The sequence below is a fragment of the Agelaius tricolor genome, unplaced genomic scaffold (genome assembly GCF_023055355.1).
Source record: "Agelaius tricolor isolate 1412-34295 unplaced genomic scaffold, bAgeTri1.0.p SCAF_20, whole genome shotgun sequence".
Classification (NCBI taxonomy): Eukaryota; Metazoa; Chordata; class Aves; order Passeriformes; family Icteridae; genus Agelaius; species Agelaius tricolor.
Window position 1 is genome coordinate 9,953,746 of NW_027269280.1, and position 26,647 is coordinate 9,980,392.

Consider the following 26,647-nt stretch of genomic DNA (forward strand, 5'->3'; position numbering starts at 1 on the left):
CCGACTGCTGCCTGTCCTGGCCGCATTCCGCTGCTGGCTCAGGCACAGCTCTTGCCTGGCTCTCAGCGGCAGCTCCTGCTCTCTCTGCCTCCCCCACCTCCCTCAAGTTTATTAATGAAAACCTTATCTGTCTGCGCAGATAATGCCGGGAATAATTAGTACTCAGTGAGCTCTGTCGGGCTCCTCAGCTCTGCCACCCCCTGCCCTCACCTCCTTCCTATTTGCAGTTTCCCAGGTGCTTGGTTAGTGATGGGGATGTTTTGGTTTAGAGTTTTTGGGCTTTTTTGGTGGGGGAAGGAGGGGTTTAGATCTTCCTCACCCTATGCAGTTTTCAATCTTCTTGGCTGCATCCACAATCCCCATTTAAAATCTGTGACAGTGGGATTGGTGTCTGTGCTCTCCACCCAGTGCACCCTGAAGCAAAAGCAGCCTCGTGGCAGGTTGATCCTTAAAGTCCTTTCCAGCCCATCCCACGATTCTGTGGAAACCATCTGAGTTTTCCTTGCTCAGGGCACACCTGGTGCATGTGGGGAGCTGCAGCCAGGGATTCTGGAAGGGCTCAGCCCCCAGAGACCCGGAGGGCTCACAGCTGCCCCCGGGTCCCATCCCTGCAGGGGAGCAAGGGACAGCCCCACCTCTGCATCAGGGACCCGTCCCAGCTCTGCTCCAGCTTTTTTTTTTTTTATTATTGTGCTTATATTCGTTGTTTCTTGGCTCAAATCTTTCAGCCTGATAAAGGATGACAGCGCTTCTCGAGTGCCTGGGATGGCATAAATAATTCTGGTGCTGAGAGCGAGATTTACAGTGATATAAATGTCAGGAGTGAGCCCACTTTGTATTAATGGCCTTATTAGTTATGTTGCTGTAAAATACTGATACTCCAGTTGTTAAGCAGCCATGGCTTTGCTCTGCAGCATTAATTCAATAAATTGGGCCTTTTTTGATATAAATCTTAGAGTCTGCTGTGCCCCATTAGAAAATCCTTCATGACGTGTGGGAGATCTTGAAATGGCTTTGGCTGAGGCACACCTGGGAATAAAAAAAGCTGCTTGGTGTGCAAGTGTGAGGTGAAGACACTGAATCCTGTGCTTGGGTCGCAGCTCAGCATCTCCTGTGGGCTGGGGATGTGGCACAGGCTGTCACACAAACACCTCAGGGGCAGCCCCTGGAGGTCTGGGGGTTTCCAGCTACCAGCTCCGTGTCCAGCTGTGTCCCCAGAGGCCAGGGCTGGGTGTCACCTGTCACCCAAAGCTTGACTTGGCTGCAACCCCCAGCTCTGGCTCACCCAGGCACCGAGAGCAGGTCCCTGGAGGAGAGGGGAAAGGAGAGGAAGGGCTGGGAGGGTGGCACTGGAGGGAGGAGACGCCCCTAGCACTGCTCTCATCGCTCTTTGTGCCCTCCCTGCCGTGTCCCTGTCACCGCCTCTGCTCCGCTCGCTGCTGTCACCTCCTGCGTTAATCCGGAGGCGAGCTGGCAGCCGGGACACCTCTCCTCGCCTGACCCCAGCCCCGGGCTGTCCCTCCCTCCTGCCAGCCTCCTCCGTGGGACAGGTGCCACTGCTGTCCCCATCTGTCCCTTCTCTGGAGCCGCCGCTCCTGCCAAGGCTCTTTTGTAACTCTGCAAACTTTCCACCAGCGAGAGGCGCAAGGAGGGGGGAAAGCACCACGATAATTGAAAATAAATGATGCATTCTATGAAAGAAATGTTCTGGTGCAGCCAGCTTGCTGCAGACGGGGTATTTATTTATTTATTTAGTTAGTTAGTTAGTTAGTTAGTTAGTTATTCTTTCTAGAGGTCAGAGGTGCCTGGGAAAAGGGGGTTTGGTAGGAAAGGAATGGCACTCCCAGGCTGGTGGGGATTGGATTTCCAGTTGTGGTTTGGGCTGTGGCCTGCAGTGGTGGCCTCTGGGAGTGGGATGTGAGCCTCAGGTGGGAGTCCAGAGCAGGAAAAGCATGGTTCTGAGCCGTGCAGAGGGGCCTGGGCACAGTGCCCACGTCAGGATGAGGCAATGGCAGTCCTTTCTCCTCCTGCCACTGCTTGCATGTGAGCATTTCCCAGCTCTGACACAGTGTCCCTGTATTTCATGTCCATCCTCAGGCCATGGCCATGCCTCTGCTGGGCCTCCTGCCCCTGCAGCAGCTCTGACCCACCAGAAGCTTTCTCCAACCCACTGGTGGGAATTTGGGGTGGCCTTCAGTGACCAGAACTCTGCTGCTGCCCTGCCCAGGGTTAACACAGGTGAAGCAAACAGCCCCTCTGCCCCAGGTGAGTTTGCTTTGAAATGCTCCTCTGGTGAGGATTGACTCTTGACACAGCTGTTTGTTATGGGAAGAGGCTGCATTTTCCTGGGAGATGTTGGATTTAACCAGGAACATGAAACTTTCTCCTGCCTTGGATCCTGCACATCACTGCTGACCATTTCGTGGTTCTCATGCCTTGGTAAGACTTATCCTGGATTATTATTTAGCTGCTAATTAATCTGGAGAGCGATGTAAAGGCTTTGAACTGCTGTTTGAAGATTTGAGTGGATGGTTTTTGCTCTTGTCAAGGAAGGAGGGATTTGGAGGTGAGATCCCAGCTCTGAATGACATTAAGTTGCTCTGCCCTGACAGGTGGGAACAGCTCCTGGCTCCCTCCTGCCAGCACCTGTAGGGGCCCTGCAAGACAAATCCCCTTGGGAATCAGGTGCACAAAGGTGCCTGGGGAGGGATGGCAGCCAGGGTGACACTGCCTGGGGATGGGACACTCCCTGTCCAAAGAGTCAGTCACCAACAGGAGCCTCCGGGAGAGGTCTGGAGTTACCAGCCCAGCCCATTTCTTCTCCCACAGGCATTTCCCCTGCTATCTCTTGGTGCTGAAGGACAGCTCAGACGTCTCGTTAATCACTGCTGATGACAGAGCTGTGGCACTCAGGCCCTGCTGGCTGCTGCTTTCCCAGCCAGGGATGTGTTGCCAATGCTGCTCCCTGAAAACTCCAGCTGAAAACTGGGGTAAAAATTGTGTCCCCCTCAGAGCTGTAGCTTGTGGAAGATGCTCCTACTCTGTTCCAGCCTCTCATTCCTGCCCATGGGGCACACAGTGAGTTGTGCCCTTGCAAACCTGCATCTTTTTACATTTTTCTTTTCTCCGTGCTTGTCAGGATCGAGGGCAGCTCCATGGTGGGCTGATCTGCTGCTGCATTGATCTGGCAAAGGCTGGGGGTGAAAACCCCACAGCCTCCAGACGAGGCCATAGAGCTTTTAGGATGCAGTTTTCCTGAATCTGTCCATCACAAAGCAAACAAACACCCCCAACCTGGAGGCAGCTGGCTCGGGTGAGCATCGATCGCTGGCTGCTGGGTGAGACCCACCCGAACCCCACCGGTGTCAGGAGGCAGCTCCAGCCCTCCCAGCTTCCAATCACAGGGCTGGGAAGGAAAGCCAGCCTGCTCAGGAATCAATCGTTTGACATCTGCTGTCAGCCTTCTGACACCCAGCCCCGCCGGTGAGGACCCCAGCAGGAAGCCTGGTGGATCTCAGCTTGTTTTGGTCTTAATCTGACCTGGTTTTGTGATAATGTCATCATCCATCACTGCCCGGGCTTGTGGGGAGGGGAGGTTAAACTCCTCCCTCACATTCCACTGCTCCCCTGCCACTGCTTTATCTCTGCAGAAGCTGCATTCGAGTGCAATTCACTTCGTTATTAATTTCTTTTACACAGAGGCTTTTCAAGTGCCCGGCAGCGGGGCTGGTGTCAGGAGAGGCTGCACAGCCTGGCAGCTGCAGTGCTGGAGTGGTTTGAACAGCCAGCTCCTCCAAGGGCAGCAGGCAGAGAGCTGAGAGCCTGCTGGGGCAGCCCTCCTGCCTGCATGGTGAAACTGCCCCGTGGAGATGGCTCTGGACTGCAGCAATTCCTCCTCAGCAGCTGCAGGGCTGGACCAGGATGGGATTGCATCACCCTGGCACCCATGGAGATCTGCTGCCCCAGGGACAGTCCAGCTCAGTGGCAGGGGCACATCAGGGCTGGGTGGCCGTGGCCCGTGGGTGTCCCTTCAGCAGGTGACATGTCTCAGTGAGCCCAGTGCTGGAGAAGTGGCTGCAGGGCTGCTCTGGCCCTTTCCCAGCTGCACGGATCCCCTGCCTGCCATCCCCAGGGAATCCACACACACGGGGCTGCACTCCCAGCTGCAGAAAAGCTCCTGGAGGACCAGCAGCCTGTGTCCCCCTGTCCCCTCTGTCAGCCCACCCTGCCATGGCTTGTGCTGCTCTGGGGACTGGTGTGCTGGGACCCTTCCCGTGGGTTTGATGTACGTTTAATCTGGCAGTGAAACTATATTGCAAAATGTAATAAATCAGACGTTTAATCAAATCCAGCCAGCCAGCACTGATGGAAACTTGGTGGCAGAAGAAAATATTGCATTTGTGTTTGTTTATCTCCCCCTGTGCTCCTGGGGCCACGTCCTGAGTCTGGTGGAGAGCTCCCCCTGCTTGGTGGCACCGGGGGGCACAGCCTGGATGTGAGGCCACTGCAGTGGGGTCACTGCCAGCCACTGGCTCCCAGCAGTGGGATCTTCCTCCTGCCACTGCCCTCCACAGCCCCTTTCTCATCAGAACAGGGTCTCACAGGGTACCCCCATTCCAGGAGCTGGTGTGGGGCTCAAGCCCTCCATCCCACGTTTCCTATCACCCCTGATGGCACCAGGATCCAGTCTTAGGGTATCTCCCGGTCTTGTCTGCCTAAATCTTGGGCATCACAAGGGAAGATTGAGCATCTCCCCAGGGTGGGAACGGCCCTGCCCAGGGTGGGAGTGAGGATAAAACCACCAGGTTTCTCTGGCTCTGAATTGGGTACAAAACATCCCAATATGCAGCCAGTTGACGCGGCTGGGGATGAGGAAAGACTCCGCATTTTCCCTGTGCATCACAGCCCTGGGAACGCAGCGGATCCCGGAGCTGCGGAGCCAGCTGCTCCCGGCGCCGCGGCTCCGCTGCCGCCTCTCTCCAGATGGCTTTTCTCAATGAAGCCTCTCCCAGAAATAGCTGCGCACTCGCTCTGCAAATAGCTCCTCTCCTGAGCAGGGGAGGCAGCGCGCTCGGAGCAGCGTCCTCTGTGTCCCTTCCACCCTCCGGAGTGCCTGACTCTGACTGCAATTCCCCTGCGGCCCCTCTGCCTCCGGGGAAACGGGGATGTGCTGGACCCTGCCTTGGAGGAGCGGGCAGGCTGCTCGCTGAGCCTCGGGCATCCCACAGCACACAGGGAGGGATGGCTGGTGGCCTCCAGGGCAGGGCAGGTGGCCCTGGGGACACAGCACATGGCCCCTGTGCCCCTGGCCAGGCACCACCACCCGCGGCTGCTGTGCTGCCTTACGGCCCTTTTCATGTGCTTATTGTGCCATGGGGGGGAATACAATCTTCTCTGTAGGTTTAACCGATTTATTAATAGTCTGTGATGTCAGTTATAGCTCATCCATAAATCTGATCTTAAGAATTTATGGGGCAAATATTCCAGCGCCGTATTAAAGACACAATTCATAAATGCCTCTAAGTACCAGCTCGGAGGCAGCAGGAGAGACTTATCCTGGGGGAGGGAAAGGCGGTGAGCTCAGCCCACCACACAGAGCCTCCACAGTCTTTGAGAAGAAAATTATGTGAGGGACTGTCCCCTCCAGCCGGGAGGTGCCTGTAGCCCCCGAGGGTCCCATCCCTGCAGGCTCCCGGGGACCCCAGAATGTGCCCAGCCCCGGGTGATGGTATTTACCCCTGAAGTGTAATTGCTAATCAGCTACAGGCAATCAATCCCCGCTGCCGCCGCTGGGGAGGGGCTGCTTCCCTGCTGAAGGTGACTCCTGCGGGAATTCAGATTTAAAAATAAAGGCGATAGTCATCAGCAGTTCATTAAATTGGCATCAGGCTCATTTGCACTCAATGAGGGGATGAGGCAGAGGTGGCTCTGCCGCCTCCCCTGCCCTCCCTCTGGGCTGTCCGCCGGCACAAGGCTCCTGGGAGCCCTTTCTGATTTATTCCTGCTGTCCCGGTGTTGCTGCAGTCATGAGTCAGGAGAACGGTGCCTTTAGGTGCAGACCACCATGATCCCCCATTAAAAGCTCTGTCACCCCCCAGCCTGCACGGAGGGGGTCACGGTGCCACCCCGGTCCGGGGACACGCGGCATTCCCGGCCCTCCCGCCCCGCAGGGATGTGCCCGGGGGGGCCTCTCCAGGTCAGGAGGTGACATCCGATTGTCCCTTCGTGCTGGCTGCAGAGCTGGGAGCGCAGGTGCGGGGGAGCAGGCCTGGAGGGCACGGGGTGCCGTGGGGCAGGAGGGATGCGGGCAGCGAGGGATCCTTAGCACCACACGTGCCGAGGATGCTCGAGGGTGGGCTGAGATCCCGGAGCCGGTGGGGGCTGCAGGGCCTTTGTGGACTCACAGCCCACCGTTCCCAAAGATGGACCATTTCCAGCAGGGTTTCCCTTCCCTGAGAGCGGGCACAGGCAGAAGGGTGATGCCTCTCCAGCTGCCCCATGTCCTCCATCAGCTGCCAGGGCCCAAACTGGCTGAGAAATCATCCCACAGCATCGCTCCCTGCTCCACACCTGAGCCTGGGGTTCATGTTTCCTCTTCATGAGCCCTGCAGGATGCAGCCCTTGTGTTCTCATGGAATGCCAGCATGAGCAGAGCTGCTGTTTGCCTGTCACTCTTGGCGGTTCTTCTCAGAGAAGGAAAGTGAGTGAGGCAGAGCAGCTTTGGTAGTGGTGTTGATTCACGGCTCGTAATTTAATTAAGAGAGAAACGAGATCAAAAGGGGACGGTGTTAAAAAATAAATCAGGTGAAAGGAGTGGAGTTCCTTCCTTTAATTACAGCGTGGATTTGTAACGGAGAGAGACTCAATCACAAAGGAAAGAAAAGGTGTCAAGTGGAGAGGCACCTTCCCTGGGTTAATTACTGCTAACGGGGCGGGGATGCTTGGGCTGCGTGCTGGTGAGCTGGACATCCCCAGTGATGCCCACGGTGCCTGGGGGTGCAGCCCAGGATCCTCGGGGTGCTGGGCAGCGAAATGGGGGGGAGAGCTGAGAACTGTGGGGGCAAACAGCTCCCGGCCTGGCCTGGCACGGCTTGGGGCAGCGGTGGCCAGGGCTGTCCTGGTTTTGGGGACCACGGGCTGTGCCACCGGCAGCGCCGGCAGGGACAGGGGCCGGGCTGGCAGCAGCCCGATTTGTGCAATAATTAATTCTCCTTTGATCATCTGCTGTGTAAATCATCAGTGGCCAGGAGTTAATCATGCATATGAAATGAATCCTTCTCCTGCCTTAATGAGCGCTGAATCGTGACCGGCATCTGTTTACTCCTGACACTTTCATCTCTTTGACAGTCTGAACAATCAGTTGTTTCCAATAATCTCCTTTTTATTCTATTAAATATATATATATATATATATATATACACGTCTGAGAGCAAGCAGCCTTTTACTTCATACTCCTGCTCCCACCTTTGTCCCCCTAATCTTTGTTTTTTATTTTTGTTTTTTTAGTGTCAGGCAAGGATTTATTTCTGGGAGCAGTGCAGGGGCTCTGCAGGCACCCAGCTCCTCGCTGTCCCACCGAGGATGATGCTGGTGGCAGGACTCCTTCCTCCCCAGCTCTTCGAGGCCGGGCTGGGCACAGTTAACAGCAAACAGAAGCCAGTTTGAGCGTTTCCACCCCCACCTACCTGGAACGAACCGCAATCAATCCACCGGTTGCGCCGCCAACGCAGTGTTGTAATTGGATTAATTAGAGCGGAGCTGGCGGCCGCACTGGGGAGGTTTGGCCTGGCTGCAGCTTCCAGAGCTGGGATCTGTGGGATCGATCCATGGGATCCGAGCCTGCGGGGCGCTGGACCGGCAGCACGGGGGATGCCGAGCATCACTGGCCGCGAGTGATGGAGCTGCCTGAGGCTCAGGAACGACCTGCCCGCTAATTGGAGCTGATGAGGCGCGGCCTGGTTAATGGGGCTTGTCAGAGGCAGCAGGAGCAGAGGGGTTGTGGGTGGCTCTGCTGTCACCCACCCCGGGTGGGTGTTAAGGGAGCACAGAGTCGCCTTCCCCACCAGCCCTGGCTGTCTGAGGGGCAGTGGGTGCTGCTCCCTCTGCCCCAGGGGTTGGGGAGAGGCACCGAGGAGATGAAAGGGGAGCGTGAGTCCTGCAGCAAGGCTTAGCAGGACAGCCCTGGCGATGCTGGGCCCTGCCGTGCTGCTCCTGTGCCAAGCCTGCCCATCTGCCTGGGGCAGAGGTGGGGCACAGATCTGCAGGGACACGGTGCCCGTAGGCACCAGGAGCATCCCTAAAGGCTGTGGGAGGATGCAGCCCTGCTCTCCCTGAGCTGAATTGGGTCTAACCTGGCTCAGCTGGAAACCGGTGGCCACAGGGGATTTACAGCAATTGCCTAAATCAACTGGAAAAGCCCTTGGGAAAGCAGCAGTTCCTGTGCCGGGGGCTGCAGGAGCCCTGAGCTGGCTGCTGGTGCTTTTGAAACCCTCAGAGCAATCCTCACTGGGCAGGGCCACCCTCAGCTACTCAGAGCAGTAAAAAGCACCCCCAAACTGCTGAGAACAGGCTCTGCACCCTAAACCATGCAGGATGTGGGGCTCCATCCCTGCTGAGGGGAGCCAGGACCCAGCAGTGCAGCCACCAGCTCAGGATGCTACTGAGGTGATATCAGTGATATCAGCAGGCACGACACAGCCTCTAGGTATTCTATTCCTTCCTTTACCCAAAATGAAATGCTCTTTTCATTCTCCAGAAAAATCTGATTTTTGTTGTGGTTTTTTTGGGGTTTTTTTTGGGTTTTTTGGGTTTTTTTGTTTGCTTTTTTGTTTTTTGTTTGTTGTTTTTTTTTTCCTGAGGTGAATCAGCCTCCCCAGGAGGCAGCTGGGGTGAGGTGTGGGATGCAGCCTGAGCATTCACCAGGTAATTGGGGTCTAAGGAGATGTCCCAGGAAGGACACCAGGGCTGCTGCAGGGGGGAGTGGGGCTCTCTGGCCAAGCAGGAAGGGTTTGCTACAGCCCTGGGCTCATCCAAGCTCCCAACAACAGGGAAGAGGACCTTTCCACGATCCAGGCACATCCAGATACCCCCAAAAGCTCTGGACCACTTGCCCCACCCTGGCTGGAAGATCCCACTGTCCTCAGGGATCTGCCGTGACTTTTGGGTGAGCTCCAGGAGCTGTCAGTTCTTGACCCAGCCTGCAAAGCAGCCTGAATGGTGACAGCAAGGTCAGCAAGATTTGGGGCCCCTGGACACGTCCCTTGTCACATCAGTTCCTGCAGTTACTTGGCTGTAATTTAGCCTGGTTTAATTGTGCTTAAATTAGCCACAAATGGAACAGCACTGCAGCTGCTCTCAAAAAATATATAAAATTACAGCACACTAAAACATTTTCACGTTTCATTAGTGCATCTTAATGGGAAGTGTCTGCTCCCCAAACTCTCTGTTTACCCTCCAGAGCAGTAAAAGTTTACACATTAGCAGTTGTGCTGCCCATTAACACTGCAAAATGCTCTGTGTGTTTTACAGGGGCAGTGCTGCTCCCCACACCGGTGGGAAACCTAAAATTTAGGGTTCTCCTGAGGCCCCTCTGCATGGGTGGGAGGGAGCTGAGCAAGGAGCACCCTGAATGCCAGCTGGGAGCAATCCCACCCACAGGAGAAGCACCAGAGCCCCTTTCCCAGGATGGGGCTGCCTGTCCCCCTGGCTTTATCAGAGTTCCAGCTTTCTCCCAAGCAGGGTAATGCCTCCAATCCAAAATAGGGAGCTTTTTCAGTGGAAGCAGCATTTTAGCAGAAGCCTATTTAACGCTTAGGCTGACGCCCTCGAGTGCTTTATTTTAAAGCCTTTTTGTTCTTCTCCATTATCAGTAATAGTCTATAAAAGCCAAAATGCAGCACTTTGCTCCCTCCTGCTCCATCCCCCTGTGGTGTGGGCAGCCCTGCATGGCAGGGGCTGAGGAGGCTCCTCTGTCCACTGCTCCCACTGACCCAGCACAATCATCCAGAGAGGGAAAAATCCAGGGAAAAAACTCAGTCAGAGGTGATTGCACGGGGTCAAACCACTTGTCCCATGAGTGTTCCTCAGGCAGATTTGATTAAATACCTTTGGTCTTCCTGGGGGCTCATGAAATGAGTTTTAAGATCTGAATCCCAAGTGAAATGGTGGGGATTTTGCCCCTTGTCTCTCTCCCACCTTACCCAGATCTCAGCTTCCCCAGGGAGATGGGGAAGGGATGCAAGGGTTGGTCAAGGAAGGGTGAGCTCGAGCAGTCTGGGAAATTCATACTGACTTGGTTCAGTGCAGGGAGGTGCTGGAGAAGGGAAGCAGGAGCTGGGCTGAGCCAGGAATGGCAACATCTCAGTGCTGGCTTGGAGGAGGGTGCACATCCTGAGTCTGACCCCTTCCACCGTCCCCAAGCCAGAGGCCAAAGCCCGCTGCCTCCCTGCTCTGCATCCCAAACTTGTGCTGAGCCTCCCCAACCTGCCCCCTCCAGCCAGACCCGAGCTGAGCCTGGGACCCGGCCGAGCTGCCAGTGATTCCTGCCCCATCCAGCGGTGCTGTCCGTGTGACTGGAGGCTGCCAATTGCCAGTGGGGAGGGCACAGAGAGCCGAGCAGCCTCCCCAGCTCCGGGGGGATCATCCTCGGGGCCCCGGCACCCTCTGCCCGTGCTCGGGGGCTGCCTGTGCCCCCTGCAGCCCAGCGAGGAGCCCTGCAAAGCCGAGCCCTGTCCCTTCTGCTCGGACACGTGTGGCTGCGGGCTCTGTCCCCTCGGTCCCCCCGTGCCAGCCCTGTCTGGCCCTGGGCGGTGGCGCTCGGGGAGCAGCGGCGCTGAGCAGCTTTGCTGCAGGCTCCCCGGGGCCACTGCCGCTCAGAGGGGAGGAATCATATTTTCAGCTCCAAGCCTCCATCCCCTTTTTCCAGTCTGGAGCTTTTTTAGAGCCACGGGGAAGAAAAGGACATGGCCTGGCTTCCCTGCCTCCCTCTGCTCCTGCTCTTTCATTCCGTTCTTCCCGGCGGCTGCCAATGGCTTTGCCGGGGAGCGCTCACAGCGCCTGTCCCTGCGCCCTTTTTTCTCCTTCTGCCTAAATACCCGGGCCCGGCGGCTTCACTGGGTAAGCAGGGAGGGAAAAAGGCTTTTGTTAGAGCAGACGTGTGGGCAGGTGAGCTGCAGAGCCCCCTCCTGCCCACAGAGAAGCCGGCTGCTTCCACGGAGGCCAGCACAGAAAGCCAGGGTGGGACACACCTGGGCCTGGGGAGGGGGACACAGGCTTGGCAGGTCCCTGATGTCCACCTGGAGATGATGGAGAGGCATCCAGTGTCCATCTGGAGATGATGGGGAGGTATCCTGAGATCCAGGGCCTGGCTGGGGGTGTCCCATCCTGTGCTGGTCCCTCTCCCATCGTGGCTTTTCACACTCAAACCCCACAGGTTTCCCCTTTCCCTGCCAGGCACAGTGGAGCCAGTGCTGATGGAGGGGATGTGGGCATCCCCATCCTTCATCAACCCAAACAAGGGGAGCACAGGTCCTCACCCCAGTACCAGCCCCAGGAGCCCTGTCACACCAGATGCAGCATCCTGAAGCTCCCAAGCTGGGCACTGATGGATGGCCCTTGTGGGCAGTGGATGCACCCACAGCCTTGGCACTCTGCAGGAAAAGCTGCAGTCCCATTTCCCACTGCCTGGAGAAACTTGGGCAGGGTGATGGAGGGAGGGGACAGGGTGCTCGCTGCCACCATCCTGTGCCCAAGAGACCAGAACAGCCTTGCAGCTGCTCCAGGGCCATGGGCTGCCCTGGGTTTTCAGTGGGTGGAAGGACAAAAAAAAACCAAAAAACAAACCAAAAAACACCTCTAGCGAGCACCTTGACCTTGAGTGCACCTGGATGTGGGGATGGGCAGAGTGGGACACTTGGGTGCTGGGCTCTGCCCTGAGGGGTCAGCCAGGAGCCTTGCAAGGAAAAAGGCCATAAAATAGGTATTTACCCCTAGAAAGGTGGTGAATTCCCTCTTGCAACAGTTTGATTCTCCTAAATGCATTTACCAGGCTAAAGGTGCTCCAGCAGCAGCGTCCTGCCCCCATCTGAGGGTTGTTCCCAGCTTGGCACACAGTGCACATTGTCCTGTGGCTGTTGCTGCTTCTTCACCCTGCAGGCAATTCCCTACTCATTCCTTTCTTGGGAAAACCAGCTTGGATCCAGCCCTACTGGGGTCCATGGCCAGACCAGTTCAGTGTCCATCCACATCTCCCACAGCTTCCAAAGCAGAGCATCACCCCTTCTTCTTCTCCTCCTCCTCCTCCTCCTCCTCCCTGTCCAAAGCAGGCAGTGTCTTGCAGGCTCCCCCTCCTGCCAGGCAGGGCAGAGCCAAGGCAATAATTGGTAGGTGCTTCTGGAGTGCCACGAGCAGAGGGCACTCACAGCCTTTGTTTATTGACTCTTGATGTAATGAATACTTCCAGAGATAATTACTGACTTTCTGCCCTCCCAGTAAATCTGTTTGGGGAATGGGTGGAGTGGTACCATGCCAATGGCACGGGGGAGTGGGAATGGGGTAGACTGAGCAAAACCAGGCTCTGGCTCTTCCCACTGGGTACAAGCCAAATAAGAAGAAAAACCAAACCAAAACAACGCTCGACATTTATAGAAAAATATTTATGTAGCTCCAGGACAAGCCCAGCTTTCTTCTCCCTACTAGGGGGAACAGATTAAAACTTAATCCTAGCTAAACACATTTTCTCCTTTCCCTCCCTTGGGGTACCTCCTGCACAGACACAGCTTCTTCCTGCTGATCCCTGCTTCCCTTGGGCTTGTCCTCCTCAGCAGCAGCCCAGTGGGTGTTCACCAGAGCAGGGACCCCTCTCTTCTCTCCATACCCTCAAAATCAAAGCCTGTGTGTGGGAGGGGGTGAGGGCACAGGGCCCTTTAAATGTGGAAGAGGGAAAAGCAGGAGAAGACATGGCTGGAGTTCCTCTGTCCCTGAGCCAGGTGGGTCCCTCTCACATTTCCCAGGGGTTTGGATGCTGAGGGGAGGTTTGGGAGGTCAGGAGGGTTCTGGGTCTTTAACTGTGGGGTACAGTGGATTGTAGAGCTGCAGAGCCAGGTGTGGCAAGCAGGGCTGGGGGCCAGCAGCCTTGGGGAGAGCCTGGTCTGCAGCACCCTGTGCACAGGGGGAAGCCCTTTGTGTCACTCAAAGAAACCCCAAATAATGAGAGCAGAGCTCTTTAATGACAGTTTTTTATATTTTATTAATAGGTCCTGATTAAGAGGAAAAAGTGCAATTATCCTTTTAGGCCCCAGTTTCCCTGTTCCCATCCCAGGACTCACTCGCTCTGCTACAGTTTATAGCAAACATTTGAACCTGGCAGAGCCCCACGTTACTGCTGCAGCTGTAAATAACCCAGGCTGGCATTTATGGCACTCCCATGGGTGACTAACTGAGGGCTCTGTGCTGCTGGCACACAGAGCTCCCACAGGGCAGGCAGCACCTGCGGGGGCTCCAGGGATGCTGTGGCCATGCCCACCCCCACGGGACCAGTCCCACAGCCCCCAGAGGGACACCAGCCCCAGTTCCATGGCTTAACAGACACACCAGATGCACACAGCATCCTTTCTGCCTGTGATATAGTGCTTTTCCTGGGTATCTTGTAATGCTTTCTCAGGCTGTTTATTTATGAGACAATTTATTACTGCGCAGTTATTCTATAGCAGGGGAGTCTATTCCTGGGAGCCTCCGTTAACCAAGCCAATTGCTTAATTGGCTCGCTGATGTCTCCACAAGGTGTGCCAGGAGAGAGGCTCTTGTAATGATGGCAGCCTTCCTCCTGCCCACACACCACCCGTGCTGCTAATTTAATAGTGCAAACATTTATTATTCCTTTTATTTGGGACTTAATGTTAGGGTGATTCGATGGAGCGCTGGTGGAAGGGGTGAAATGCCCCGGAGTGCAGCTGGGGGTTGGTTGGGCTCATCCTGCAAAGCCCAGGGGATGGTGATGCCTTGCAGGGTGTGTGGATAATGAGGCACCAGAGGAGGGTTGGGGCTGACAGTGCCGGTGGGGCTCCTGCCTGACCCTCACCCCACGATTGGGTCACTCACCAACAAATCAGAGCAAGACTGGGGAGTGTGTGTACTTAACACCTGATCTCTATTTATTGACTTTAATGTGCTCTGAAGGGGAAACAGGTTCCTAATGAACAGCCTGTGTTCTGTGGGAATGACTGGAAGGGCCAGAGGAAAGCCAGGCTTGGATTTGCTCGGGTGGGGAGTCCCTGTCTGTGCCCAGCTGCAGAGAGGAGCGCTGGGCCCTGGGGCTGCTGTGTGTGCCCTCCCCAGCCGTGCTTTCACAGCCTGGCAGCTCTGGCCTCTCAAACCCTTTCTCCTGCTCCTTCTGCCCTTCCCTGCCTGTGGCTGTCCCTGGAGGATCCCTGCTCTGACATCTGCCCACGGCATGTGCAGCGTGCCCTGGGCTGGAGCAGCAGCTCCGAGCCGGCCTTTCCCTTGGGCGCTTTCCCGGGGGGAGCAGCCTCCCAGCCAGCATCTCTGCGCCGTGCCTGAGCGCTGTCCTTCCCTGTGGGGCTTTTAGGCATTGTTTGGCAGAGCTGACAGTGTTTCTATAAGCCGTGCTGGATGCGTGCCCGCTCTCGCTGCTGCCCTTCCCCAGCATCCCCGTCCAGCCGCCCGTGCCCGCGGCACAAAGCCCGGCCCGCGTGTGCCGCCGGTGCCGCTGCGGGGACACCGCTGCTGACCCCGGCTCCCGGCGGCGCACACGGGGCAGGGAACGAGGAGTTGGCAAACAACGCCGCCAGAACGAGCCTTCTGCTGCTGTTGTGTTTGTCGCAAAGAAGCGATTAAGTTTCCCCATGATTTTCCTTCTTCTCCGGCTCCCACCGCCTATTGTTCCCGACTCCATTATCCCCCCGCCGCTTACATAAGCGCATCGTGCGGGTTTCTGAGGCACAATAGAGACAGTCTCATTCATCCAAGGTCACCAGCTTTTACTTGCGCTTCAAAGCATGTGGTAGAAGAAGCGTTTTCTCCTAAAGACGTTTTTATTGTACTCAGCGCAGAGGCTGAGGGAAATCGCAGCGCTGCACTTGCACCGCCCCAGCTCTTCCCTCCCCACGCGTCCGGTCCTGGCGGGTCAAATCCTGCCTGGAAGGAGAGGAATTGTTTTCTGCGCTGCTTGGGACCCCACTGTGGGATTCCCAGCCTGCCACTGCAGTGGGGCCGAGGAACTGCATGCTCCATCCCTGTCCCTTCCCAGTTAAATGGGAAGAGAGGTGGAGAAGGGTGGAAAAGCGGTTGTATTTCGAATTCTCTGTCTCATATGGGTCTCGGTATGGACGAGTTACAGAGCGGTCTCTACGGCCTCCTGCTGCTTTCTCCCTCAGCTCCAGGCTCTCCCGGTCGGGGCTGGGCAAACACGGAGGCTGCTGGCAGCCTCTGCGGGGGCCGGGGACTCGCTGTGCCCTGGAGGCTCTGTGCCCCACAAAGGGCAAAGTGCAGCGGTGATCCCGCAGCGAGCTGGAAGCGGCCTCTCGGCTGGGGAAGGAAATGATGGGGACGGCACACGCACGGTCCTGGGGGCTGCGAGGGGGTGGAAGCCCCCTCAGCTTCACCCAGGCGGGGTGAGCGCTGTGCGGGGGAGCGGACACGGCCCCAGCGGGTCGCGGGTGCCCCGGAGCCGCCCCCTCCCCGGGCTGGGCTCCGCCGCTCCGGGCGCAGCTGCGGCGGGGGCGGTACCGGGGAGGGGACGGCGGCGGGTCCGGCCCCTGTGCCCGCCCCGCCGGCACAAAACGAGAGGCGGGGGCGGCCGGGGCCGCACTCCCCGCAGCGGGCCGGGCTGCGGGCCGGGCCGGGCGGAGCGGAGCGGGGGATGTAGCGCTCAGCACCGCGGACAGCGGCGGGGCTGGCCCTGAGTCTCGGGGCCATGGCCGGCGTGCAGCAGGGCGAGAAGCAGCTCTTCGAGAAGTTCTGGAGAGGCACCTTCAAAGCCGTGGCCACGCCGCGACCCGAGAGCATCATCGTGGCCAGTATCACCGCCCGCAAGCCGCTGCCCAGGTAAGGGCTACCGGGGCAAGGGAGGGGGGTCTGGGAGGTCCCACATCCCTCTCCACCTCTAGTCCTCTTCCCACCATAAGGGGAGTCCTGAGTGTGTCTCCCTGCCACCGGCAGCAGTTCGTGGCTGGAGGAGCCGGGGTACGCTCCCCATGCCTGAGGCTGGGGGTGCTGGCTGGCTGAGCCCCCTCCCTGGGCAGGTGCTGTGCTCCAGAGCTGAGCAGGTTTGGGAAAGTTTGGACCCTGGGAGCAGGGCGAGGGTCTGCAAAGCTCTAGCTGGGCTACAAAAAGGGGGCAGTGCTGGGAGGCATCAGCTGGAAAGTGTGACCAGCTCCATCCCTGCTGTGCAGAGCCCTGGGCTGTGTGTCCTGCTGGTGGCCTTGTCTCTGTGTCAGCCCTTCACCTTCAACCCTCGGGAAGGTGAAGCCTGGGGAGGGAAACAGCCCCCTGGGGCTGGACCCTGCCTTGTCACTGTGGGGAGGCTGGTGACCCCCAGGGACACACAGTGCAAGCAGCCTGGTCACTGCTGTGGACAGGGACAGCTCTGGGGATGGTGTCCCCCACGTCCCACAGCCAAGCAGCCTTGACTTTGCTCACCCAGTACCTGTTCTGTCCTCCTGCCCCAGGAAAGTCGATGCCCCCATGTTTGCCAGAGGCTGAGCAAAGAGGCAGAGAAACCTGTGAAAAGAGGTGAGGGGGCTGCAGGTACCCCTGAGCCTCTCTGCCAGGCTGTCACACAGGCAAAGGTCCGTGTGGCTTCCTCACAGCCATGCACACTCTAATTTAGACCAGCTTTATTTTGTTGATTGTTTCAGTATTTGTTAATATATCCTATTTGTGCTGCTTTTATAAACAAAGGACTTTTTTGCTGGCTCTCCTCTCTCTTTGCTCTGTTTTTCCTCTGCTGGTTTCTGCCCAGCTGGTGTGGGGAACCAGCCAAAGTTCGTGGAGGTGCTGTGTCTGTAGGGGAGAGGGGCTCAGTCTGCAGAGGCTGGGTGCTGGGGGCTCAGCCTGTACTAGGCAGGAGAGAGATCCTTTGCAATGAGCCATTTCGGATGCTTCCCGTGCCAGTGGAGGCTGTGAGCCACAGCAGCAGTGGGGATGGGGGTCCCTTCTGCTCCTGCAGCCCAGCTGCTGAGTGTGAATTTTTCCAATCTCTCTGATTTCCATTAATCTGGGTAGGAAAATGGGAAAAGCATGGGTTTAGCTTCCAATTGAGAAGAGCAACTCCTGTTTCCACAGGCAGTGTTTGCAGGGCTTCAGCCTTTGTGGCAGAGAGGAACCTCTGTGTTTTTCTCCATCCCTGCATCGGGTATGGTCGGCACCTGAAGGGCTGAGGGCTGGCTCACACACACACTCCTGCCTGGAGGTTCCTGAGTGAGCTTAAATATCTTGCAGTTGGAGGTGTAATAAGGCAACAAATTCGGGTTTTGGGGAAATACAGCCAGCCTGGGTGCCAGGAATGATGCTTGGCTCTATCTGACCTGCAGTTTGGATGGCACAGACATCGTGGTGGGGTTGAGCACCGCTGCTCGGGGTGTTTGCAGATCCATTAAAAAGTTCCCAAATGTGAGCACCGCTCTGTGCCGTTGGTAGTGACAGCTCCGGTGGCAGTGGAACAGTGCAGGAGCTCTTGGCACAGAGCAAAGCAGCCCCGCTTTGCTGTGGTTTGTGGTGGGCACCAGCTCGGCTTTGCTGTGGTTTGTGGTGGGCACCGGCAGATCCAGGTGCCCACGCCGGGCTGTGCTCCGCTGCCGGGTCAGTGCAGCCCGGCTCCTTTTGTCCCCTGCTGACATGTCCTGCCGGGCCCGGGGCTGTTCAGGGGTGTGGCAGCTGCACGGAGCGGGGCCAGCCCGGCGGGGCTTGCCCGGGCTCCGCGGGGCTCTCGCTGTGCTCGCCCTGCCCGGGCACGGAGGGGCTCTGCCGCTCCAGGGGCTGCCACCAAAGCTGCAGGGACAGAGATGCTGCAGTTCCCAGCTCTTCTCATCGGTGCTGCCGGCTCGGCTCGCATCCCACGGGGCTCTGCCAGGAGCCCGAGCTGCTGTCTGGGCAGGATCACACCTCTGAGTGCCAGATCTCACCCCCCCAGGGGCTTTGCAGCGGGTCCTTTGGCTGCACGGTGATGTCCCCAAGCCGGCCCTAGGCTCGTGGTCCAGCAATAGCCAGAGCCAGGTTCCTCCTCTCTCTCCATGGAGAGAACAGACCCAGGGCTTGCAGCAGCTCCTGTTGTAGTGGTCTCTGTGCCTGGCTCCACTCTGGGTTTGTTTTTCGGGAAGGTTTCGCTGCGCCACTGCTTGGACCAGCCTCTCTTCCCTGACGATACTCCCGACTAATTTAAGAGCAAATGACTGTGGTGCCAGAGAGGAGATGGGGAAACCAGTTAGCCAAATGAAATATTAAGATGACCATCTGGATTCCTGTTTTCTCCCACACTTGACAGCTGGTCCCCTGCAAACACCCTGCCCTGGATCCGGCCCCGTGCTTCCCACAGCAGTGGAGACACTGCCATGGTTTCTAGGCCAGCACTGCCCACCTCCCATCAGTTTTCCTGGCTGGGCCTGTGCCCTTTGTGGAGTGTCAAGGGGCTGCACCATGGGGGTCCTGCCAGGGGCCCTCCACAGTGTCCATAGCCCAAAGCATCCTGCAGGGTGCCCTGGGAATGACTAAGGGCCCAATCCTGCATTCTTGTGGGGCAGCAATGGGGTTACCTGCACAGAAAGTGATGCTTTTCCCCCTTGCCCCATCCCTCACCACTCCCTTCCTGCTGCTTCTGCAGGTAAAGCCTCCTCCATCTAAATTCCCATCAAGCTGTCTTGGAGGTTGGGAGGGTTAAAGCTTTGCTAAACCCACGGTTCATCCTGGAACAAAAGAGTACATTAATACCTTCCCTCTGCTGGGGCTGGAGGGGCATGAAATCCAGCCCCCCAGACAGCTTTGTGCCCAGAGCAGAGCTCTGCCACAGTAAATGGATTATTGACCAGTTTGCAGAGTGAAAGGAAAAACCGAGGTGATGGGGAAAGGGGCTTTTCCAATTAACCTTTGCCCACACAGGGCCTGGTGGGTGCAGGCTGCTGTGCAGCTGAGGGTGAGGGACTGCGTGATGAGGGGAGGCTGGGGCTGACCCAGAGCTTGCCTTTGCAGGGGAATTGCTCCAGCATGTGCAAAATCCCAGTGTGGCATTTGAGGGGGTTTTGTGCCCAGTGTGGAGAGGGATGGGGTCAGGGACGGGGGTGACCTACCCTGCCCTGAGCCCCTCAGCCAAACCAGGGTGCCCTCAGTCTCTCTCACTGGGCCCTGAGGATGGGGCTTTGGCTCTGGTGAACTGAAAATGCTTTTAAAATCTGCTGTGTTAAGGTGCCACCAGTGTGGGGATGAGTATGAACACCATGCTGTGGCCCCAGCCCCAGAGCAGGATCTGCTTCCCTCCTTCTGGGCTGGGCTTTTGTCTGCATCTCTTCCCTGGCCGTGACCTGGGGCACAGAGCAGGGCTGGGAGCCCTGTCCCACTTGGAAGCCTGACTTCTCCAGCACTGCTGAGAATTCCATCAGCACCAGTGCCGGGACCTGGGGGCATCCAGGCAGGAGATGCTCCAGGCTGTCCCAGGAACTGGAGCTGGTGGGAGTGTGGGTGCTTGTGGGACGATTCTGTGGGTGGTTTAGTTCTCTGCTGCCACACTGCCAGCCACGGCACTGTTGTCATGAGCTGCCCTGTCTCTGCCCTGTCCCCGGAACTCAGCCAAAATCCACTTTTGGGCACTCTGGGGCCGGGCCTGCAGGCGCTGGTGTCAGCTCCTGGGGCAGCCGGTGATGCCGAGTGAGCGCTGGGGAGGGAGAGGAGGCTCCTGCATCCCTCCCTGCCAGATGGTCTAAGTGGGTCACATCAGGGCAGCGCTGGGGATTTGTGCTTTAACCCTTAATCCCCCGGGATGCGCCGTGCACGGAGGGGGAGGGATGTGCTGCTGAGGTGGGATTAAGCCGTAGTTTGCCATCGCGGGTGATCTTGGAAAGGAGTCTGGGACAAAGGTGCCGTGTCCTGGGTGCCGGGGACAAGGGTGCCGTGTCCTGCCCGCTGCACTGGGACACGGCAGGAGCAGCCACGGCACCGCAGTGTCGGAGGTCTCGGTATCCTCCGAGGATGCACAAAGCAGCTGCGGATCTCCTGTGGCCTCTGCAGCGACTTTTGGCCATCCCAACCTCTGGCTCCCTTTGGCGGCCGCGGTTCCCCAGCGGGCCGGCAGCCCCTCGGCAGGGCTCTGGGGTGTGCTGCCGGGGAGGGAGCCCCGCTGGCAGCCCTGCCGTGCCGCTGCCCCCCAGTCCCGGTAATCTCCCCCTGGCTGGCCGGGCATCTGTTCCGCGGGGCCGCCTGGCTGCCATCTGCTGCTCCATCTAGCGAGCCCCAGTGCTAATGAGCCCGTGGCCCCGGCCCAAGGAGGGGGGAGAGGGGCTTGAAAAGAAAAGCGAGGGGGAGAAGAAAAGCCCCTTCCTCGGAGGGGCTGTCAATAGCGAGGCTTTTGTCTGCCCCTGCCCTCCGGCTCCAGCTGGACGGCGCTGGGAGCAGGGAGAGCTAATTAGGCAGCTCGGAACTGCCGGGGGCTGGGGGCGGCTGAGTGAGGGGAAGAGCTGGGAATGCCCGCAGGACCCACTCCCTGCTGCTCGCAGAGCCTTCATCATCCTCATCCTCCTCCTTTCCATCTGCCTCTGCTCTGGGCTGGTGCTGGGCACCGTGACCCTGCTGGCCTCCCTGCTGGGAAGCGCTGTGATTTTGGGGACAGGTAATTTCTGACCTGTAAAAGTCCCCTTGAGAGCTTTGCTGAGCTCTGCTTGGGGGCCAAGCCATGGCTCCTGCTCCCACACTCACCAGCAAGAACACGGGCATTACCTGGCCCTGCTGCTGAGAGTGAAGGGCCACAGCAGCTGCTGAGTGAGGAAACACAGGATGAGGGTCTCCCTAAATCCAGGATTTGCTGCTGCCCCACCTCTGGCCAAGGGGGAGCCTGTGGTGTCCACACTGTGCCAGGGAAGCACCGTATCCGATCTCTTTAGATGAGGGATGAAATCAGGTGGAAGGAAGCAAAAGGGAGGACAATTCCACTGGCTGGCTGGAGGATGGGTTTGTAGAAATATTTGATTTCACCCTTGATCAAACCCACTGGAGACATTGGCCTGGCTGCCAGGCAGCTCCCTGCCTGCAGATGTTGGGGGTGCTGGGTTTGTGAGGGGAGCACTGGTGGGGTCTGTGCTGACCATGGGGTCCCCTCCCTGCCTCAGCAGCATCCCAGCACTCATGTGAGGCTGTTTCATGGAGTGTGGAAAACCAGGCCAGGGTGCAGGATAACAGTTTAGGGTCTTGCAGGGCTGGAGTTCATCCTCACCTGGCTCAGGTAGCAGCACCAGCTCCAGCCAGTCCCCATCCCTGCTTTTATCCCATCCCTGGAGAGGCAGGACAGGCAGGAGAGCAGGACATTTGAGCCCCATGCACGTGTTCACACCCCTCCCACAAAGTCCTGCTAATGAATATTTAGAGCTGTGAGGCCTTAAATAATAAATAGCAGTGATGACCTTGATGACAGGGATTGCTAAGGAGCTTCTGCCCAGCGCCAGGTCCTGTGGCTGCTCGTGTCTCCTTGCTGTCACCATCCTGCCCCCATCATCTGGGACAGCCTCCTGCTGCAGCTTGACCCCAGAAAGAGCCTCTGTGCTGTGTCAGGGGTCCCTTCTCTCACCAGGCTCCCTGGGCTTGGGAGATTTCCCTGGCCTTCTCTGCTCAGCCCCATTCCTACCCCTTCCCACATCTTCATGGCTGGTGACTGTACCTTTCCATACCTCCATTTCTCTGTAAGTTGGACTTATCAAAGACAACCCCCATGCCAATGAAATGAAATAATTTCATGCATGACCACCCTTTCTTTTCCTTTTTTCTTTTTTTTAAATTTTTTTTTCTTTTCTTTTTCTACCTGTGGGCACTGAAACCTCTTCATCACTGACCCAGGTCAGAAAATCCCACCAGTGTTTCAGTGCAGAGGGTGCCAGAGATTTTGCCACATCCCCTGCTCTAGCATGAGCCCCCAGAGGCTCTTTGTTGTTCTGAGACTGGGTCTGCTGTGACCCACAGTTCTTCCCTGTGACCCACACACAGCTCCCACCCCCTTGGGCCCTCCTCTGGCCCCAAATCCCTGGTGGTGCCATCAGCTGGAAAACAGGCCTGGGTTTGATGCCTGGATTGGCATTCCCAGCAAAGGGCAGGGAGAAAGGGAGCCAGCTTGTGTTTGCAGCCTTGCTTGCTGATTTCATAGGTGTCTGCACAGAGGCACAGAGGTTGTACTGCCTGAAATGTGGTGGCAGTGGTGGGTCCCAGCAGCACAGCATCCCAAACAGGCTTTGGGGTGTGCCAGGGATGCGCGGGCTGGAGCAGCAGCCCTGGCAGCGTGGCCAGGCACAGTGCCCAGGTCTGTGCCACCATCTCCTGGCAAAGGCCACACGCCCCTCAGCGGGACAGCGGGTGCTGCAGAACTGGCTTCTCCAGCAGGCACTGGAGCTGAAAGCGCTGACAAACACGGGCAGTTTAAAAATAGCCGTTTCTTTCGCACGCGGCGGGAACGCTTTCCCTGCCAACGCAGCAGGGACTGCAGGAAGGGCTTACGAAAAATAATGCAAGTGGCAAAATAAACTCTATTAAAAACTGTGCTGGTGTTTGAGGCGGGCTGAAATGAGTCTCTGGTCTGGAGGCAGCGAGGCTGGGGCTCCACTGATGACCCATTTAACTCTGCATGTTTAATTTATGAATTGTCATTAATGGAAGAAGAAGCAGCTGATGCCCAGCCCCAGCTGGGGCATCTCCGTGTTCACCCCTGGGTGGGCAGAGGAGACACTGTGGGCAGGGTCCTGCTGCCTGTGGGGCTGCTCTGCTCTCTCCTCCATGGGGCAGGGGAGGCTGTCACTTGCTGGCATGGGCTGTGGGGGCTTTCTGCTGCTGGGTTCCAGGGCTGGGGTCAGGTGCCCGTCTCACAGCCCACAGGGTGGCTGAAATGCTCTGAGACCCACAGGAAACAATGAGAAAATAGGTTTGCACTGCCACTAACATCAAATTCCAGCAGGAACTTGATGGCACTTTGGCAATGGGCTGGTTGTATTGGATTTATCTCTGTGCCCACGTGTGTTGGAGGGTGACTGGCACAGAGTGGGGCAGGAGGCTGGGATTTGAGCTACATTACCGTCAGGATGAAGAATTAGCTACTGCCCAGCAAGAGAAATATTTTTGCATTAAGAGAGATTTCACAGTTAAAGAGCTCCTGCTGTATTAATCTGTGGGTCAGCTGGAGCTGCCCTACAATCCCCTGCCCACCAAAGCTGTGCAAGTGTAATACCACTCTGTAAGAGCATGTAAATATAACAGAAGTCATTCTCCACAGCTCCATCAGCTGCAGCCAGCAGAGCAACCCTGCTCTGCCAGGGCATGGACATGGCCCAGAGGGTGCAGGAGGCAGTTTGGGATTTGGGCAGATCTGCTCCTGAGGCTGGTGCTTTGACTCAGAGAACTTATTTCCCATAAAGCATTTGCCCTCTTCAAACCCCCCTGCTCTGATCAGAGCCTGGTCAGGATTGTTACGATGAGGACAAGCAAGACAACTGGCTCCAGCACTTCTTTGAAGGGATGGGGTTTTTATTCTCCAGAAAATTCCAAGACTGGCAACTTACAGAAAATAAAACCCCAAAGCAACAAAACGTGTCATGTGTCACCTGCCCTTCCCTGTGTGTGGGACAGCCTCCATGGTTACCCCTCACCTCCACCCCATCCCTGCCTTTGTCTGCCCATCAGCCACACCTGTGCAGGGTTAGAGGGTGATGGTGCAGGGCCAGCAGAGCAGAAGGGCAGGAGGATGATGCCATGGAGAGGGAGGTGCAGGGGGTCTGGGTGGGCACCACCAGTGGAGGGGGAACAAAGGGAGCCTTGGTGTAACCCCTGAAGTGGGAGCTTTGCAGCCTGACCTGCTGGGGAGCAATGGGACCCATGGGCTGTGGGCCTGGCTCTGCCCTGTGTCTGCTAAGCTTGGTCTCCTGGTGACCTCCTCTGGCCCCTGGGAGTCCCTGTGTGGGGCTGCAAGCCACAGGGTGTGTGGGCTGCATCTCCCCTGGGATCCCTGGACATCCCCACATGAAGGGATTCAGTTCTGTCTGGTGGCTGGAGAAGTTGTTGGTGTGGCTTTAGACCAGTCCTTGTGCTCTCCCAAACACTTCCCACATGTGGGTCAGCAGCTAGTGAAGGTGAAGGGGTATCTTTTGGATGGGTTTTGGATGTTTTGGTGATTCCAGGCTGCCAGGGTCCCTGTCTCTATCCCTACCCTCACTGTGAGTGTGGAGCATCTCTGTACCTGCAGGGCCAGAGCCAAAGGCACAATGCTGGCAGCACATGCCAGTGGAAGGTTTAGCTCCTGCTACGTGCTGCCTTGTGGCAGTATTTACTCCCCTATTGCCTCAGGAGTTCACCACAAGTGCTTTTTTCCACCCAGAGCCCCAATTTCCCTGTTCCCCCAAGAGGGCTCAGATGCCCAAAGGCCCTGGGCACAGGAGCTGTGCCATGGGGATGGGTGGGTTAATTTTGCAGTGGAGGCTTGTGGTCCAAAGTGCTGGCTGCCTGCTCTCTGGGCTGTGAATGCCACCCAGGACACATCCATCCCTGATTAATGGGATCTAAAAAGCAGGATCCTAGGGACCTGTGGCTCCCTCCCCACTGCTGGCTGCCACAGCCTCATTGGCTCCCTCAGCCTGCATTGCTCCAGGTTTGTCCTGCACAGAGCAGAGAACAGGGGTCTCACCTTGCCTGCCCATGGTGGAAAAGCAGGCAGTGGAGCCCCTGGACACAGCCTGTGCCCTGCCTGCAGAGCTGGCACTGGGGCTCAGCCAGTGCCCTGCTCCCCCTGCTCACCCTCCCCAGCACTTTGCTATTGATTTGACCTGAACTCCCTTTAATGTGCTGTGATTTCTTTCAATTAGGCTTTGAGCGAGGTCTGTGCCACGTTCAATAGAACTGGACCAGTGCCTGGACTAGCACTGCCCAGAGGGAGATGCTTGCAGATGCTCCCCCATCCCCAGCAAGAGCATCCCCCCATGCCCTATTTTCCCCATGTCCCATGAGGATAATCCCACTGTTCAAGGTTGTTCCTTGTCCCCTCTGCATTTCCTGGCCCGTTGCATCCACTGGACTGGTGGCTTTGCCAAAGGGCAGATTCAGGGTGATTCCTGCTGTGTGCAGGAGCAGCCCCACTGCAAACAGGAGCTGAACCAACCCTGAGCACTCATTTTCACCTGCCCAGCAAAGCTTTTCCCATTCTCCTTGGTGGCTCTCATCTCCTCAGGGCTGCACTCAGCTAAGGCAGAGCTTGGGTCACATTGTTTGCAGCAAACTGATGGGCAGGGTGCTTGTTTCCAGAGATTGTGTGGAGCAGAAATCCCTGCCCTTCATCTCCAGCTGCAATTACCGAAGCCAAGTCGATGCAGTTGATGGTAATAGGATGGTAACACTGTCTGAATTTGTATTTAATGCTGATTCCAAGGGTCTATAATCTTCATCAGCACCACATGACTTTTTATAGAACAGAAAAATGTGAGAGCGGTTAATGAGCTGTAATTCTGGAGAGCTTCTGCCTTGATTGGGACTAATTATTTTCTTTATAAAAATAATTAACCATCCACACAACCTATAGAGTGAAAGGCATGTGGCATTAATTAAACCATGCAGTATTTTCACTGCACCTTTATCTCCCATTTCCCAGCACATCCCAAACAGATGCCAGGCTGGGCACAAGCTGGCATCGTGTGAGGGCTTGTGCTGGGCACAGAGGGCAGGCCCTGGGTGAGGGGGCTGCCCCAGATCCCAATCCCACAGCCTCTTGGCCCTGCATGTACTGTGAAAGGCCTCATTTGGGTAGGGAAGGCTGGTTTGGGGGGTAAGGTGATGGTGCTCACACGTGGGGTACAGAGGGGACACTGGGGGTGCCAGTGGGGGACCCTGGCAGGACACAGAGCTCTGTGCTGTGTGCTCTCATTTTCTGTGGGGCATTAGGATATCCCAAAATTGAGGTGGTGGCTTTGTACAGGCCAGACCTTTGTTCTCCAGCCCTCTGGGATCCTGGGATGAGTCCCAAGTGAATGTGCCCCAGCACCGGGGCTGTGCGTGCTTACACACACACTTACATAATTGTTAACAAAACTAATTCCCCTATTTTCCTGGAGGTATTCTGAGAACTAATGAATATATTTGCATAATCTTGATTTTGTTTATGAATAATTCTGGATTATCCAAATGTGAATAACACCAGGGCTTTGCCACTCTAGATTGCCTTTCAGCTGAGGATAGCAAAGCATTTTACAAATATTAGTTCAGCCTCACAAATCCCAGCAAGCAATAAAATTATTATTACACCCAATTAAAGATGGATGGGATGGAAACTGAAATGATTCTCTGCAGCCCGTCCTGGCAGGGTCTGCCACAGGGACTCACCTGCCTCTTCCAAATCTTCCCCCTAGGAAGCAGCAAGTGGAAAAATATCCCCTTTTTTCTTTTTTGGGATGATTTAAAACAGTGGCCAGAG

At 56.8% G+C, this 26,647-nt stretch overlaps 1 protein-coding gene and 1 long non-coding RNA gene across 5 annotated transcripts in view; both read left to right on the plus strand.

Moving 5' to 3' along the window:
* Positions 1 to 8,760, plus strand: part of LOC139598745 (uncharacterized) — a 35,178-nt gene extending 26,418 nt beyond the window's left edge. The window contains exon 4 of the long non-coding RNA XR_011681996.1: positions 2,098 to 8,760. This is a non-coding gene — a long non-coding RNA (uncharacterized lncRNA). The remainder of the gene's footprint in view (positions 1 to 2,097) is intronic.
* Positions 8,761 to 15,794: 7,034 nt separating this feature from the next.
* SRRM4 (serine/arginine repetitive matrix 4) overlaps positions 15,795 to 26,647 on the plus strand; it is a 46,408-nt gene continuing 35,555 nt past the window's right edge. For 2 of the 4 annotated variants that reach the window (XM_071445481.1, XM_071445482.1), the window contains exon 1: positions 15,796 to 16,062. In XM_071445481.1, coding sequence (XP_071301582.1) covers positions 15,932 to 16,062 — 131 coding nt within the window. In that variant the 5' untranslated portion in view covers positions 15,796 to 15,931. Of the gene's footprint in view, positions 16,063 to 26,647 lie in introns of all 4 variants that reach the window. The other 2 variants (XM_071445484.1, XM_071445480.1) reach the window with 2 other exon arrangements.